The 18,448-nt window shown below is 44.4% G+C and overlaps 1 protein-coding gene across 1 annotated transcript in view; it reads right to left on the bottom strand.

The window, feature by feature from the left end:
- Positions 1–364: 364 nt before the first annotated feature.
- The window catches only part of SCARF1 (scavenger receptor class F member 1), a 36,153-nt gene continuing 18,069 nt past the window's right edge, over positions 365–18,448 (bottom strand). The window contains exons 3-11 of the mRNA XM_075263928.1: positions 13,943–14,044; positions 11,703–12,228; positions 9,813–10,031; positions 7,431–7,559; positions 6,012–6,115; positions 4,347–4,464; positions 3,036–3,160; positions 2,009–2,146; positions 365–1,445 (exon numbers count right to left, since the gene is read on the bottom strand). Of these exons, the coding sequence (XP_075120029.1) occupies positions 409–1,445; positions 2,009–2,146; positions 3,036–3,160; positions 4,347–4,464; positions 6,012–6,115; positions 7,431–7,559; positions 9,813–10,031; positions 11,703–12,228; positions 13,943–14,044 (2,498 nt within the window). The 3' untranslated portion in view covers positions 365–408. The remainder of the gene's footprint in view (positions 1,446–2,008; positions 2,147–3,035; positions 3,161–4,346; positions 4,465–6,011; positions 6,116–7,430; positions 7,560–9,812; positions 10,032–11,702; positions 12,229–13,942; positions 14,045–18,448) is intronic.

The raw sequence follows: 18,448 nt of genomic DNA, 5'->3' as shown, positions 1-18,448 counted from the left end.
TTCTGGTCTCCTTCCATCTCACATGGAAGAGAGCAATGAAACAAATGGTTAGGGTATTAATTTAAGATTACAAAATAGTTTCAGGAAGAAAAGGAATCTGTACTACAGAGCTCTTCCTAATTCACTAACAAACAGTTGTTAATATCTGTGATCACTGCACAAGCTATCACTCGTCTTACCTCTGTCACAATACAGACACTACTATCTTGAGTAAGGGCAGATGCTGCTGTGATTACAGGTCTTGACTACTTCACATGTATCTCCAGAAAACCCACCACATTACCATTAATGTTTTATTATCAAATTCATATAAAACAGCCTATGGGATGGCTCAAGTAACATAGTACTGATTCAAAGGCTATGGACAATCACTAATATGTATTTCTTCATGTTTATGGGCATAAAGCTTTAAGAATTAGGATTATCACAGTTCATTTCTGCATCTTCATATAAAGAAGATGGTTCTGGTTCATTATTCCCCAAACTTTTTGATATACTTATGTTTTCATACTTTGGTTCTGCATCGTCTCTGTCATCTGTGCCTTCGTAAATGTGATCAGCATTCTGAGCGTGTTCAGGATCATGTAAGTTGGAATACACGCTCTCCAGTTTCTCAGGACTGTCTGCATTCTCTATACCATCCTGAGACAAGTGTTTTTTAAGGATAGAAGAACTTGGAAGAACTAGTCTTTTTGGTTGACTCTCTTGTACTTTATCAGTTGAAGAGTTTTTGACTGTAATTTTGACATCTTCTGGATACGAAGGCTTTGGCTGAATAACTTTTGAGTTTGAATACTGTAACAAACTTCTCCTTGTAGGTTTTGGGATTCCTTTCTGAAAACTGCCCAAACGTTTCAACACTGCTTGTACTGCTCCATCCACATTGCCTTCTGACTTTCTACGAGGCTTACAAGGCTTTCTTGGGGGACCCACTGTGACATAAAGAGTGGAAATATTGTGAACCTTCCTCTTCATTTCAGAATTTTCTTTTATGCCGGCCTCGGTCAATTCTACTTTAACAGATGCCTTTTGAGCATTAGACATTGTCCTCCGGCGGCCAATTGGGCCACTTCTCTGGAGCTTGGGATGATTCTCGGATTCTGGATTACAATTTATTGTATCATAGTGCTCATTACTATGTTCACCCTTTTGTGAGTTATCTCCATTCATGGTCTGTGACTGTATTGAGGGCAACTTTGGAAGACTCATAGTAAGTTTAGGTTTCCGAGCAAGATTGGGTGTATCAGTTGTGGATGATCTTCTACTCTCAAACCTTGTTCCTTCAGCAAATGATACAGATGGCCTCTTTGCTTTTGCAATGCTAGAAGTTCTAGGAATAGAGAATGGAAGGGATACATCATCCGAGTTTAAAACCATGGCATCGGGGAATACATTGCACTTTGAGCTTATTTCTTGAAACCCATCCAAGTCAGCAACAGACATTCCTATAAAACAAAAAGATTGGATATTTTGGTACGTTAGATACAAAATTCAGCCAGAATTATTAATTGGTGCAATCTTAAGTTTGCCTACATAACTGATCAGAGTTCGGCTTGCCCTCTCATGACCCCATTCCACAAGGAAGTCCCACCTACTCCTCTGAGCGATCTCTGCTTTTCTAGATCTCTGCTTGCTGTCATTCATTCTGTTACCTCTAGTGGATAAAACTCTGACCATGGTCATGCGACTTACGGTCCATGGTCATGTGATGAGCACACAGGTGCTGCTCATTATAGTCACATAACAGTAATCAGTCTGGTAATCAGCTGTTCACCTGTGTAGTCATCACATGACCATGGACCGTAAGTCACATGACCATGGTCAGACTTTTATCCACTAGAAGTAACAGAATGAATGACAGTAAGCCAAAATCTAGAAAACCGTGAGGAATTGATACAGAAAGTATATTGGGAAATTGTATATCTTTTTATTGTACATTTGTTTGTCAATATTGGTCTGAAAGTGGCCAACCCCTTTAAGTATATTTATGGTCTACATGCAATGATACCTTCTCTTGGAGGAACACAGTACACAGGTCCTTCTTCATCTGTTTCAAATGAAGAAAAGGAGTTTTCAGATAACCAGCCCGTAGAAGGGGATTCAATGAAGCTGTGGTTGAAAGGTAATTCTGTGTCATGATGAGAAACTAGAAGATAAAGGATAATGAAGAGAAAACTGACTTATTAACAATGTACTGTATCACACACATATTGCTTATATATATTCACATCTAGTCATCTTTTATCCTATCACTAGTGGTACAGACTTTATTCTAGTAGTCTAGAACAGTTAAATCATTAATTTTAGATCTTATGAAGTAAATATATCTGCAGAAAATTACATACAGTATATTATTCCCAACATACACAGCTATATCAAAAAATAAAAAAATAAAACCATTAGAACTATATAAGCTGCATATAAGTGGTATTTTCTCAAATCTTAAACCTACAAACCAGAAGACTATGTACTTCTAACAATGTACCATTTCAGGCCAAACTGGTCCTATCTAAAGCTAAATTACTATGAAGCAGGACAAGCAGTAATTTGGCAATACAAGGAGCTGTTCTCCCCTGAAATCTTATTTTCAGATATTTAACCTTGACTTCAGGCAGAAAATAAAACAAAACAAAATACAGCCTTAACTTCAGGCAAAAACAAAATAAAAACCTGCTCGTCTGAGCAACTAACTAAACAGAACTGATAACCTAACTATATGTGTGGCTTACTTGCAGCCACACAAACCAAACAGAAGCAATATAGTCTCACTTGGGTCAGGGACAGAACTCTACACCTGCTTTCACCTTATGGAACTGCCCAGCAATGCAAGAGCTGCAGCCTTTTCTGGCCCAGTAATAAGCCAAGGATCTACACCTGGGGTGAGGCCTACTCCAGATCTGCCCTGGACCACACATATGTCAGAAACCCGGGGCTATACCTGGACTCCAGCACTCTGCCTGTCACCTTTTCACACAATATATAAAAAAAAAGTGCAGTAAATGTCTAGAAACAATTTTTACAGGAAAATTTCTTACCGGTAACCCAAGAAACCTTATCACTCCCAATAGAACAGCATGGCAAAAGGGAGCTTATATTAACAAGGGCTCCTTGGAAATTGTGTTTCATTCTTGATAAACATCCTCTGTCGCCATTAGATACTCTGTAAAGTCATGATATACAATGTGGTCAATATTAGTCCAACACATTGTACTGAAAGGTGTGCTGTATATTAAGAGATTAAGAAATGTAATACCTTTCCTTATATTACCACAATGTTACTATAAAATCTTAATACATCCATTTATCTTTACTGAGGTGAGTGCTACTTCCTGATCGTAACTGACAAAGGATAGAAGGATAGAGGAAGCTGACGCTGTCGCTGAAGCTGTCGCTCTGTTTCAAGGTGTTACTAAGGGGGCGTTCACACTTGTGCCCATGACCCTCTGCTTGTTTCCGTCCTAATCCCTGGAGAAACTGCATAGGGGACAGTTGACAGCGATCACTTTTTTAAAGCACTTCTAAAACCGCATAAGTTTTTCATTTTTCCGTTCACAGAGCCACATGAGGGCTTAATGTTTACAGGACAAATTGTTCTCCACATTGGTACCATTTATTATTCTGTACATGGTACTGGAAAGCTGGAAAAAAAATCAGAACGGGAAGGGGGGAATTGGAGAAAAAGTGCATTTATGTGACTTTCTTGTGGCTTCATTTTTATGGTGTTTACTCTGCAGCCAAAATGACATGTCACCTGTATTTTATGTTTCGGGTAAGTTCACATGGGGTTTTTTGGATCGGAACCTGAGGCCTCCAGCCTGCACTGCACCGGCAAACAGCCACACGCTCCGCTCTGGATTAGGCCCAATGAAAGGGCCTAGTCCGGAGGAGGGTGTGTCTTCAGGCCGAATTGCGAGGCGAAATGGCCTGAAGAATGAGCATCTCGCTTCTTTTTCCGTGAGCCGGCTTGTGCTCCTGAGCGGCTCCCATTGATTTCCAAAAATCTCTGTGTGAACTTACCCTTAGATGTCATGCTCATTATTGATTGTGGTATCTAAGTGGTTAATCTGCCAGAGTTATCTCAGACTCTGGCGGTAAGACGTGCCAGGTAAATAACACAACCTATACCTTTTATGCTGGTGACAACCTTCTATGCTCATGCTATAGATTCACCCTAATGGAATGGTGGCTCACAGGAATAGCACATATTAATAAACATTTTCTTGTAGCGGATTTATTTTAAAGCAAACTGTAAAATCTTCACAGCTGATTCCATGAGTTTTCTTCCCAGGAATATTCCCTGTATAACTTGATTTTGCTGTTATTGCTACTTAAAAGATATGATTTACCTGTCTATACCCTCAGGTTCATTATTCCCACAGCAACAGCAGCAACAGCAGCAGAGGAGCAAAAGCAGACATAAGGGAACGAGAACCCCAGCAATGATAGCTGCCTTGTGGCTGGACGCTACAACAAAACACACAGAAATAACAGGACATGCAGAAACTTCCACTTCCAAACACTTAAGTACTCTTATTTTCTACTTATGTCCATGTATTAATGAAGCATTTCATCTGAGCTGAGTGTGCGTTGAGCTCTGCTACACCAGAGATGTAGCAGGGCTGAGTGTGCGCTGAGCTCTGCTACACCAGAGATGCATTTCTGATGCGTTCAACATTGCTACATCTGAGATCGGACTGGGGACCCATCTTAGACTCCGCCTCTTCCGGAACTCAGCTCTGCTACATCTCTGGTGTAGCAGAGCTCAGCGCACACTCAACTCTGCTACATCTCTGGTGTAGCAGTGCTCAGTGCACACTCAGCTCTGCTACATCTCTGGTGTAGCAGAGCTCAGCGCATGGCCAGTTCTGCTACATCTTGGGTGTAGCAGAGCTCAGTGCACAGCCAGCTCTGCTACACCTGTGCGCTCAACACTGCTACATCTGAGATCGGACTAAAATGGAGACTGCTGTGGACCGATCTTAGACTCCACCTCCTCTGGCAGAACCAGCGTTGATTGGCCGAATGCTGTACTCTGTATGGCATTCGGCCAATCAATGCTGGTCAATGCATTTCTATGGGAAAAAGTCAGCTCCCACATATCGCAAGCTGACAGGGATCCCGACGTAATACAGGGACTTGGGCATGCTAGATGCCCCCAGGCATGCTTCCCCTGCTGTCCCAGTTGCATTCCAGGGTGTTGGCATCATTTCCTGGGGTGTCATAGTGGACTTGGTGACTCTCCTGAGTCAAAGTGTGGCTTCCCCTGAAATGAAGCATTTTTCCCCATAGACTATAATGGGGTTCGATATACGTTCGAATAGTCGAATATTGAGGGGCTATTCGAAACGAATATCGAATCTTGAATATTTCACTGTTCGCTCATCTCTAGTACTGAGTGTTTATTAAATGTACTAGTAATGCTGCATATACACCTTAGAGTTTATTGTATCAGTTATTGCACATTTTAACACAAACACCATCTAAATTCTTTCTATAACATAGAGTATAAAAAGCTGTTTATAAAAGAAATAAATAGATCCACAAGCTTTACTAAATATATGCATGAAAGTCATAAAAATATACATATATGTGCTTATTGATTCTTGTTTTATGGAGGGTTTTATATAGTGTTTGCCATTCTTTTTTCCCATGCTATCATTTTGACCTTATAACAGGTCTGTGGGTCAAGGATAAATCATTGATCTGTGTGATCTATGTGATCTGTGTGATTATTCCGCTTCCATCCTACCAAACATTTATTTTGTAAATATTAAATAAGTTAATGATTGTCTTCCCAAGATTACTAATCAAGGCAACGCATATTTTCCCTTCCGCTAAACACATAGATTTTTGTAAACACACCTTGATCTACAACCTTTAATCTGCAAAGCAAAATATATTTCCTGAGGTGCAAAGACGTGTGCAAGGAGTGATATTGTAAGACAAGTATAGGAAAACTCCGCATGAGAGGACTGTAAGATGTGATTATGAATGGTAGTGAGCATGCTTACTCAGTTGGCATGTTCCATGCATTGGGTCACATGGGCCACCACTACAGCCACAGATGTTTGAGCAGTTGGATCCAAAATATCCAGGAGGGCATGTTTCATTGCAACTGTAGACATAGTAATTCCAAAAAAGCAGCATTAATTTGCTTAATATAGATTTTCAGAGGTATCACAGTCAGGGTCACAGACAAAGGTGGAAGCACACAGAGGAATATACATAGTTTAACCCCCCCCCCATACCACTCAAATTAATTTTGAGCCACATAGACCTTGACATACTGTAGGTTATAAATGAGATGCATTATATAAACACATAGAATGTCATATATCGCTAAGATATGTCAGGCAAACTACTTTATCCACAGTGTCACATACAGTAATCCAATAGTATCATTTTGTACTCATGTAGTGCCCACTTTTAATACATAGAGCTAAACTGTTCCCAGAGAGTATCACACTTTCCCACATAGAGCCCTACACTGCTTACATACTCACATACGAGTACTATATCTACGCATTGAAGACCTGTGTGCAAAAAGCAGCACATTTTTCCATCACAGAGCCTTACAATGCTCACATACTGTATTGTCATATTGTGTCCATAAAGAAAAGAATGTCCAATCAGTCCAATCAGCAATCAGCTACCTCCCCTATCATAGGGATAGGCTTACATGTATCACCAACCTCAATCAGATATTGGGAATCAGATGGGAATATTAGAGTAGGGACATGTATGTGAGGCATAGTGATTTTTGTGCTTCCCTTGTAAGGACGAGAGTCAATGTATGGTTGACAATATAAAGGCCATTGGAGTACTTTATAACTGTGTTTACTATGCTAGAAGAATAGATGAATGCAACTATACATTGGCTTTCAAATACTTTTTTTTTTAGCCTAGAAATTACAAGGTACACACTCTCTCTCTCATCTGCGTTCAGTTCAGAGAGTCTACTTGGAGACCCCCTGAATGGAATACTGAACACATTGACAAGCGCTGTGCTTATGAAAGCACACAGACCCCATATACTATAACGGGGTCTGTGTGTTTTCTGCATGGTGTCCGCACGAGTTATACGAACAGAAAAGTACTTCATGAACTGCTTTCCTCTCCGCATGACTTGTGCGGACACCACACGCATTTACTATAAACTTGTGCTCAGAATCTGCCCATAAAAACAGTTTTATTTATTGGGTATTGCACCTCCTTCTATCTTTGCACTAATATAGAGATTTATATCATCTGCAGCCGGAGTAAAAGAGTAAAATCTTTCAGAGAACTAAAAGAGTCTGTTTGTCCTCCCAGATGTTGGCAAGGCGGGCCATTGCATGATTTTGTTTGGTTGTGAAGGGGGCACTTGAGAGACATTAGGGATTGACTAAACCCCATAAGAACCTTCTTACAAGCACCTATGAATGTCATACCTCTGTTTCCAGTATCCCAGGTCACAGATACACTCCCCTGTTACAGAGTGACACTGCCCGTGGACACAGACTGGGCACAAGTGTTTACATCTGTTTCCATAACTTCCAGCTGGACAAAAAAACTCACACCTTTGGAGACAAACATAATGATCAGCACCTATATCAGTCTAGGCTAGATATATATTTTATGTTACCCATAATAATATTAAATATTAATTTACTGGCAGTACATAGCAGCGGTTTAGGTGGTATTGATTTGTTTTACAAATTTCATACAGCGGTCTCACTTGTAAATTTGCTGTATATAATAGTAGAGGGTCAGCAGAATGCAGGGTAAGTAGTCATAGATGTATTACCGTATTTTTCGGACTATAAGACGCACCTAGGTTTTAGAGGAGGAAAATAGGGAAAAAAAAATTTTAAGCAAAAAATGGTAAAATATTTAATATATGGGAGTTGTAGTTTTGCAACAGCTGCAAGGCCACATTGACAGGTGACCCTGCAGCTGTACGGGGATGCATAGAGTGTTTTTTTTTTTGTGGGGCCAGCTGTACTTTTTAGTTATACCATTTTGGGGAATATCTATTGCTTAGATCACCTTGTATTGAAAAAAAACCCGGTGGTTTATGATATATATATATATATATATATATATATATATATATATATATATATATATATATAATTTTTTTTTTTCTAGGGACAGGAGGTGATTTAGAACTTTTATTTATATTTTTAAAGCTTTTTTTTTTTTTTACTATTTTATTCCCCCCCGGGGGCTTGAGCCTGCGGTCACTTGATTGCAAGTCCCATAGACGGCAATACAACTGTATTGCCGTCTATGGGACATTCTGTCTATTAGTATTACGGCTGGTCATAGAGACCAGCCGCAATACTAATACAGCAGTGACAGGCCTGGGAGCCTCATTAGGTTCCCTGCTGTCACCCGAACAGGTCGGCTCCTGCGATGTCGCCGCGCAGGAGCCGGCCTGCAACTCTACAGGTATGGGGCCGGTGGGGACCGGCCCCGGGGGAGAAGGGGCCACCGATACTGACCCGGCATCCGCTGTACTAGAGAGGCGGATGCCGGGGAGGGATAGACGCTGGCACAGGTGCCGGGCCTGAGACATCGCTGCGCTCCTCTGCCCTGCATGAAGCCTGCTGCTGGCTTCATGCAGGGCAGAGGAGCACAGCGATGTCTCAGGCCCCGGCGTCTATCCCTTTCCAGCTTCCGCCTCTCTAGTACAGCGGGTGCCAGGCGCCACATTCAGACTATAAGACGCACCCTTCTTTTCCCCCCAAATTTGGGGGAGAAAAAGTGCGTCTTATAGTCCGAAAAATACGGTATATTGCTGAAGGCAGGATAATAACATTATATACTGTATACACAGATACGGTTGTGTGCGCCTATAGTCCGAAAAATACGGTATATTGCTGAAGGCAGGATAATAACATTATATACTGTATACACAGATACGGTTGTGTGCGCCTGTCCTCCGTCATTCTCTGGTCAGTGTGTGGTGTTGGGGCTGTACTCAACCACCTACTGAAATGGTAATAATCTATGACATATTTCTGTTACTTGACACTTGTTCATTACAGATTCATAAAGCACACACCCTGCTATACTGTTTACATAGACAATACAAGAAGGAAGTGTGCGCCTGCAATGTGTCTCCACCACAGGATATAACATTTCTCTTCCAAAGACTTTCTAACTCATGTAACAAAAACAATTTTATATTCTACCATTGCTGCATACTTCTTAATTCAGCTACATTCTTTAGTCTGTGACTAACATCAGGAACATTGATTTATCCAAGCATTCTTCAATAGTTAAGACTCTATTAGGGCGGATTCACACCTGCGACCTCTCTGCTTTAGGCAATCCGGCGGGTTTTCATCTTCTGCCTGAGAAACTGGACAGGGGACATGCAGGACTTTGTGTCCAGTTTAAAAAAAAAAAACAATTTCGCCGTGGTGAGGCACAAGATGCTCACGGGCGGTCACTTTGCAAACCCATTCAAGTGAATGGGTTTGAAAACTGACTGCCGGGTTTCCGTCCCCTGTCCAATTTCTCGGAGCAGAAGACGAAAACCCACTGGATTGCCTAAAGCAGACACCAGGCGCTGGTGTGAACCCGCGCTATTCTGTTTTATTTACTTACAAACCTCTGTGGACTTTCTGTGAAAACTGCTATGGAAAAAAAGTTATGCATTTCCACAGCGTTATTTGGCTGTGGCTCACTACATAGGGACTTGACCTATCTCAGTTATTGACAATATTAACTGACTAAAAAGAACTAGAAATATTTTTATTGCAATTCATCATATCCTTACTATACTCTAAGCATGTACTGTAAGCAGGCAATAAAAAAGGTACCTTGGTCCCATCTTCCCAGGATCGCAGTTTAGACAGGTCCCACTGTCTCGACTACATTCTTCTTCCCCAAAACACTTTGGACATTTCAGTGCACAGTTCTCTCCATAGGATCCCGCTAAACAAGGCAAATCGCAATGGGTTCCCTTCCAGCCGGGCTCACAGGATGCACAGGAGCCATTGAAAGGGGAGCATGTTTGGCCCACTTTGCACTTTCCACAGCTGGTAAATTGAGCAAAATTGACTATTATTCAGTTTCTGCTAAATGTTAGATCAGCAAGTATACTTGTATATCCCCTCTACTCTCAGGCTGCTTAACAAATATCAAAGAAAAGGTTCCTATTAATATTAATAAAGCGCAATCTTAACTGCATATGTAAAATGGCAAAAATGAACTAAAAATCATAAAGAAAAAAAGATAGTATATGTTTTCGCCTTTTAAATCATTAAATAGCTGTGGTACCATGGCCGGCCACCCACTGGGAGCTGTTAATAATGTATATTAATCCCTTCCTGCGCTGAAACTGTATAATGTGCTGCAGAGATCTCCCTAGAAGAAGCTTCTGCAGATTAAAGTAGAGGTTAATACATTAAAAAAACATTGACTCTAAATACACCGATCAGCCATGACATTAGAAACACCTTCCTAATATGGCTTAGGTCTCCCACATACAGTCTGAAGCCCTGACCCATCGGGGCATCGATACACAAGACCTCTGAAGGTGTCTTGTGGTATCTGGCACTAAAACGTCAGCAGAAAATATTTTAGGTGGAGCCTTCACATATCAGACTTGATTCCAAACATATCCCATAGGTGATCAATTGGACTTGGAGGTCAACACCTTGAAATCTTTGTCAGATTCCTTAAAGCATCGCCTCTGTTTATTACTTTCTTCCCTCAGAGCATCTTGGTGCGATCTTTTCCTCAGGTAAATGACACAAATGCACCTAGCTCTCCTGATAATAGAAAATATGATTCACCAGGCAAGGCCGACTTGTTCCATTTCACTATGGCATAGTCATACATGGGCACTCTGGCCATCTTTGGCCTCGTACACAGCAATCTGTGTATTTTGACGCCTTTATATCAAAGATAGCAATCAAGTGGTTGTACAGGAAAGATGGCTGCTTGCTTCTCCTCAGGATGTGACATCATGTCCGTTGGTTACATGGTCATGCTGCAGCTCAGCCCCAGTAATGGGATGGAGATAATGCATGACATAATGCATGAGACCCTAGGGTCTTCTAGGCTTTATCAATCGATGACCTATTCTTTATGATAGGTCATCAATTGAAGATCAGATCTAACACCTGGGAACCCCGCAGACCAGCTGTTTAAAGCAGCAGCGGTGTCCCGCTAATGGAGATTCCTCTCCATAGCCCATGTTATATCACCTTCATTGGTAATATGGCCTGTTTGCATCTCAATCACATTTAAGTCTATGGGGCTGAGCTGCTATACCAAGCACAGCCATTGTGAAATGTACGCTGCTGTACTTGAAGAGGTGACAGCACGCTTCTGAACACTGAGATCTGTTTAAACAGATAGGTGTTAGATCCCATCTGATCTTCAATTGGTCTGAATCTCGCTCTTGCTCATTTTTTACAGATCAAAGTAGTGACTATTTACTTGCTTCCTAATGTGTTCTACCCCTTGACAGGTGTCATTGTCACAAGCTTATCCTTCACTTCACCCGCCAATGGTTTTAATGGCATGGCTTACCAGTGAACACTTTTTGACATGTATACACGTGTTTTATGTTTAACTGCATTTACTCAGCTGCTAATATTTTGCTGCCATCACATTGAGTCTTGCAGCCAGTAATGATAGCTAATGTACAACCGGCAAGCACATGCTGGGAATATAAATCTCTAGCTGCCCTTATGGCTTACCTTTTTTCACATTTGGGCCCATAATACCCAGCAGGACAGAGATCGGTACATCTTTTTCCTTGGTATCCCGTATAACATTCACATTCACCACTTTTAGGGTTGCATTTACTGTTCACACAGTCACATGGGTGTTCACATCCCGGACCATACCAGCCTTCTTGACACATGCAATTTCCGTTTGTTTGCAGACAGGGAGATCCTTTACAATTACATTTTATACTACATCGATGTCCCCACCATCCGCTGTTACATATACATTGTCCATTAGTCTGGTTGCAGTATGATGTTTCCAGGTTGCATATACATGGCTTATTGCAGTGCTGACCCCACCAGCCTGGCTCACACTTGCACAATCCATTCATCTGGTTGCAAGTGCCATGTGCGCTGCAGTGACAGGTATTCTGACAAGTAGGTCCCCACCGCTTAGGATAGCAGGTACATTTGCCAGTCACCCCATCACACTTTCCAAAAGGATGACAAGAACACCTCTGCTTGCAGTCTGAACCCCAGTACTGATCAGGGCATGCTACAAAATAAAGAGAAAAATGGTCATTAAATGGGGACAGAAGAAAATGAGTTTTATCAACCTGCCCCTTGAAATGCAGTAACAGGAATACAGTCCATGCATAATAGTGAACAGAAGGTTTGTAAAGTAACAGTGTGATATACTTTGAGTTATAAGAAATTACCTTCAAATTGAAGGGCAAAATTGACAAGTTATTCTGGTCTCCATAGGAACATTATATAAACACATGTTATTGAAGTGTCCTCCAAAAAGGCCATTGCTAAGGACTGTTGGTTTATAGATATGAAGCATGTTATAAACTGTTTTGTACTTTCCAGGTTTCTGCTAGACAGTTTGGAGTTAACAGGACATTTCTGTGTTACTGTGTAAGCAGAAGTAACTTATGATCTGAGCTTCATAGTAGGTTGGAAGACTTCAGTGGCTGCTAGTAGCCCTCAGCTTATAGCCAGGAGGTGACTAGTCAGACTAGACTAACCCTTGGTTCACATCTGCATTTCGTAATCCATTCAGGGAGTCTGCATGGGGACCCCCGGAACAGAATACCAAATGCATTTGCAAGTGGTGTGCAGTGAAAGCAAACACACCCTATAGACTATAATGGGGTCCATGTGCTTGCCGCGAGATCCCCACAGGGAACATGCAGACAGGAAAGTCCTTCACAATCTACTTTCCTGTCCACATGACTCAGAGGGAGATCTCGCGGTAAGCACACGGACCCCATTATAGTCTATAGGGTCCGTGTGCTTTCACTGCACACCTCTTGCAGTTCAAACACTTCCCGAACGGATTACCAAATGCAGATGGGAACCAAGGGTTATATGTCCAAAGCCGAAACGTGCTCTACTGTTGGAAAGGCGGGCAAGTTTCCAGGATTTGCCTCAGATTAACAATGGAAAAGTGTCAGAAGACTGGAGAAGAGTTAAGAGCAATAACTACTCCTGTCAGTGTGTCTATAGGGCCATACGAGTGAAATTTGCTGTTGTAAGTGAGTGAGCCTCCATGTTATGTTGTAACTGAATAAGACTGTGCCAAGTAAACTGAGCTGTGACCTATGCCTGTTTTAATTGCCACCCTGTTTTCTGTGCTTTCATTCGCATCTAACACCAAGGGCGCCTCAAAAACCATCAAATGGGAGATAAGTAGCATGGAGTACACCAGGGAACCCGACAACATCACCTCAGCATAACCCCTCAACAATATGCCTTCCTAGGGTCTGTAAGAGTATTTGGAGTCTATTTCTAACCACACCATCTCCACATTGCTTCAACCTCAGCGATTGCATTATAGCTATGCTATCTTCAATGGGGGTAAGACATATGCCTTGGGACTCTTTTAAGACTCTTCTAGGGGAACCTTCAGAAGCTTCTGAAAAAGTGCAGTGTAACCAGCACAAAAATCCACATATTAATGTAAATTCACAGCAGATTAAGCTGCAGATTTATAGTGCAATGGATGAAGCCATTTTCATGGAAAAAGCAACAAGAAAGCATTCTACTATTTTCTAAAGCAGCATTGCCAAAGGTCACATTCATTTCTTTCTTCTTTTACCATAGGAAGAATTGATATGCAGGGAAGATGGGCAAGCCAGGCTGGGGTAGGGTCCCAGGCTCCATGCTACATAAGACTCACAGGGGCTGCCTTTCTAGTATTTTTTAGTATTCCTAAATGATACCAGTTATATAGATATAAATCACTGCAGCACTTCTGTACTCACGTGAATTGCAGTCAGCACCAAAGTAACCTGGTTTACATCGGCAAACTCCTGGTCTTATACAGATTTCATCTGCTTTGCAGGCATCAGCCCCCTCACAGATCGCTGGGGAGAGCAAAAAGGCAACGTTATGTAACAGACAAATATTTTCATAAAAGTATATTGTATGCGGGGGGCGTGGCCTAGCTATGGCAGCGTGAAGACGTGGTCCTCCAGAGCTCCCGGACTCCAGCGGCAATTTCCCCGGATTACTCGGGTCACAGAGCCTACCTGCTCCCCGCTCCGGTATGGTGCGACGTGCGAGCCGCAAGTCCACCGTCTCGGCCCGGATCGATCCTCCCCTGGCACGATTCCTCCTGTCTGCGGCCTCCTCAGCCCCCAGGCCTGGCGGCTCCAAAATGGCGCCGGCGCGCGCTCCTGCCGGAACTTCGGAGGCAGCGATGCTGCAGAAGCTGTCCCCTCCGCTCCAGATCCTGGACCCAGCCGACTCTCTGCGTCCTCCGGCACCGGCTCTTCTCCCTCCCGACGTGGGGACTCCCCGGCACACTACTGCTCAGGTACCCGGCCTTCAGTATGGTGGTGGAGCGGACCTCGTGGCGTCCCCCCTCCCCCCCTCTTCTTCCGGCAGCTCCCCTCCTGGCCCTCCCCAGGCTGTTTCTACCTGCTCTATACCACTTCATGGAGGACTTGCACAGGACTCAGCCCCCCCTCACTCCCAGGGCTTGGGTGAGGTGCCCCCCCTGCTGATACCTTTGGTCCCTTCCTCCCAAGGTCTTGTATCTGATGCCCCCCCAGCCCCCACTGCTGTGTCCTCTTCTCTGGTTCCCATTACATCCTATGGGACACCGGGGGCCCTATCCCAGGTGGCTCTTTCCTCATCTGTCTCCCCAGGACTGCAGTGGTCTCCACCTGCCAGAGGCGACCCCTTTCAGCCCACGCCTCAGGTTGATCCTGACATGGATTTCTCTGCTACTCCCACTACCCTGCGGACCCCCACGGTTCCTGTTTTTTCTGATTCTTCCTCCTGTACCTCACCATCCCGGAGTCGGTCCAAACGCCCTAAGTTGTCAGATATTATGGAATTGCTCCGTACTATGCCTACTAAAATGGACATGGAGGCAATGGTCCGCAGGGTTGAGGAAAGACAGGATCAAATTCTCTCCGGCTTCAAGGCGGACTTGCATTCTTTGTCGTCTCAAGTCTCATCCCATCAACTCCGCACGGATTCCCTTGATCAGCGTCTACTTGTGGTGGAGCAAACCCTAACTACCCAACGGTCGCTTAACCGTCACCTACTGCTGCAGGTCGATGATCAGGAAAATAGGGGACGCCGGAACAACATTAAACTGAGGGGTATCCCTGATGCTGTCCCTACTAAAGAACTCCGCTCCATCGCTATCTCCGTCTTCAACACTGTTCTGTCTAAGCCGACGGACACTGACATCCATATTGACAGGATCCACCGTGTCTTGGGGCCAGGGAGGGCCTCCTCCTCCGATTCCAGAGATGTTCTTTGCCGTATCCACTATTACAGAGAAAAGGAAGACATCCTCCAAGCTGCGTGGCGTCATGGCCCGGTTCCGTTCCTGGATGGTTCAATTACTCTTCTCCCAGACGTTTCTCGCCGCACGCTGGCTATGCGGCGCCTCCTAAAGCCCGTTCTTCGCCTCATCCTGGATTCTGGCGCCACTTATCGCTGGGGTCACCCATTTCATTTGCAAATACGCCGCAATGGCGCCACCTTTACCCTCCACTCTCCGGATCAGGTGGAGGCCCTGGCCCATTTCCTGGATGTCCCGGACCTATCCCTACCGGACTGGTTGGAATTTCCTCTCCCTGCCCCTCCGCCTGTCACCGGGCCCTCCTCCCAGCCGTTGCCACGCCAGGGATTCCGAGCTGTAGACTCCCCTTTGGTTCCTCCCGAAGGATCGGTGCCTCCTACGGTCCCTTGAACTTTCCTGGGCCGGTCGGTCCTGCTGGTCGCTAATCCGCTTTCCCTCTGAAACGTATTGTTCCACTGTTTGAATTTGTTTCATGCTTTATTTTTTCTCTTTTGCATAGAGCTAAGTTTTGTACCCCGCGTGTGGGCGGTTCTGGACTTCGGTCTGCGCCGCCTGCCCGTGGTGAGTCTCGCCCCCCCTCCGTCTCCTGGGCGGGTTGGGGCGCCTCGCATCCTCTCTCTCTCTGCTCCTGGTGGTGGGGCTCCCCTATTTGGGGGCGCTGCCCCTGGGACTGCAGACAGTCACATTGTTATCGTTTTTGTTCTTTGTTTTTCTTTTGGATGCGGGGCGTTCCGGCTCCCTGGGATCTGGTGGTTTCCGAGTTTGAGAGAGATCACGGCCTTTGGGAAGTTTGCTCTAGGCTGTGACCCCTTCACTCTCTTTTTTTTTTTTTTCTACTGTTTGTTAGGAGTTGCCGCTGTGGGAATGGGTAGCTCGGGTTTCTTCTTGTTCTACCTCTCCCCCGGTTAGTTGTAATTGGCAGCTCTCTGAGCGCATACCGCGGTGTGCCTCTGAGACTTGCATTAGTGGGTTTGTCCCACTGTTTTGTGTTTTCCGTACCTGGATTAGCTGGGTTCGGCTTCTGTTGTAGTACATATTGTTTCGTCCTAGTCTGTCTTACTTGATTTTGCTTTTGCTCCTCCCCCTCCTATTTGTCTTTGCCCTCCCACTCCTGCTCCTCGTCTTTCTCGGTCCCTCCCCCTCTTTCCCTTCCCTGACCTTCCCTCTCCCCTCCCTTTCTTCTTGTTTTTCCTCACCCTCCTCTCCCCCCTCGTCCCCCCGGGGTGGGTCCCAGGCCCCGGAACATGGATTCCCTGACCTTCTCCTCCATTAATGCTAACGGGCTTAATACACCCGAAAAACGGTCCTCTCTCTTGCGTTTGCTGTGGAGCAAGAGGTCCACGGTGGCGTTTATACAGGAAACGCACTTCCGGGAAGGTTCTGTCCCCTCTCTCTCTTCTCCTCGTTTTCCGGACGTCTATCATGGTTGCTTCTCTGAGTCCAAGTCCAGGGGAGTCAGCATTCTGATCGGTCGCTCCGCGGCCTGGAATTTCCGGGCTGCTATGTCGGACGACTCTGGTAGGTTCTTGTTTGTTAAGGGGGAATTGGCTGGCACCTTGTTTACCTTTGCTAATCTTTACCTTCCTAATACTGGCCAGGTAGGCGCCCTTGACCACATCCTTGATAAGCTGTCGGATATTTCTGAAGGCACTCTAGTGGTGGGAGGGGACTTCAATTTTGCTTTAGATCCATCTGTTGACATTTCTCGGGGCGTATCGTACCTTCCTGTCAAGGCTCTATGTCGGGTCCGTAGGCTTCTTCACTCCCATCAGTTGATTGACACGTGGCGCGCGGTTCACCCTGACGCTCGGGACTACTCCTTCTATTCTCATCCCCGTGATGTCTACTCCAGGTTAGACTACTTCTTTGTCCGTCACTCTGATGTTCCTTTGCTTCGTGGTTCCACGATAGACCCTATCACTTTCTCGGATCACGCCATGATCCATGTTGTGCTGGCGTCCCCCGCTAAAAGACCGCGGTCCTGGCAGTGGCGCCTCAATGAGTCGCTCCTTCAGGATGCGAGACCTGGTCCTGGGCTTGGGCCCCCCCCCCCCTTTCCTCCTGCTCCCCTCCTCTCCCTTTTGTCCCTTTCCCTTCCTTTTTTCTTTCACGCCCCCCCTCTCCTTCTGTTTGCTCCGCCTCCCCCTTCCCTTGGTCTTGTTTGTTCGCCCATTGATTGTTGTGGCGGCCCGTCTCCGCATCTCTTGTCTTGTTCGGCTCCTGGGTCCCAGGGGCCCTTTGTTGTTATGACAATCATTTGCCTGTTTTTTACAGTTTGCTCGGTTTCTACTGTATCTGTGTTTATAAATAAAGAATTTATAAAAAAAAAAAAAAAAAGTATATTGTATGCATAGCGAAATTCCTGCCTTGGTAGTTACATTAGGTATTGATATATTGCCGGAAAATTAATATGCCTGAGATTGCTACTAGTTTTGGGAAGCCCATGTATTGTTTTTGGTGGAGATGTGCGGACCACTTCATCTTCCCCTGGTATTACCAAAAAAATAATGTCCTCAGCTCCTGCATGCCGTCAGGATCCTCCACTACATGATATTCAATGATGAAGGTGGATTACACTGAAACGTCTTTACATTGAATACCTTGTACATACACTCTTTCCTGGGTTAATGTAGTTCTATGTGTGAATGAAATCATTATAATCTGATTGCATTGAATAAGGATTGCTGTGATATTTCACCGTACAACAGACTGACTGCGACAAATCTTTCACGGGCTCCCGAGTGTCTAACACAATAACTGTCCATCAGAAGACACTCAGCTTTAAATGGCACTATGGTTCATTTCCTAACAATTAACCATGGGACCCCATACTAGAACTTTTAATGGATCCCCACTCTACTATGACCACCTTAAAGGGAGTCTGTCATCAGGGAAATCGATATCAAACTAATGAAAGTACCTTGTAGTACGGATTCTACACTTTCCA

This window comes from Leptodactylus fuscus, chromosome 2 (assembly GCF_031893055.1).
Source record: "Leptodactylus fuscus isolate aLepFus1 chromosome 2, aLepFus1.hap2, whole genome shotgun sequence".
Lineage (NCBI taxonomy): Eukaryota > Metazoa > Chordata > Amphibia > Anura > Leptodactylidae > Leptodactylus > Leptodactylus fuscus.
This window is presented reverse-complemented; position numbering and strand designations above follow the sequence as displayed.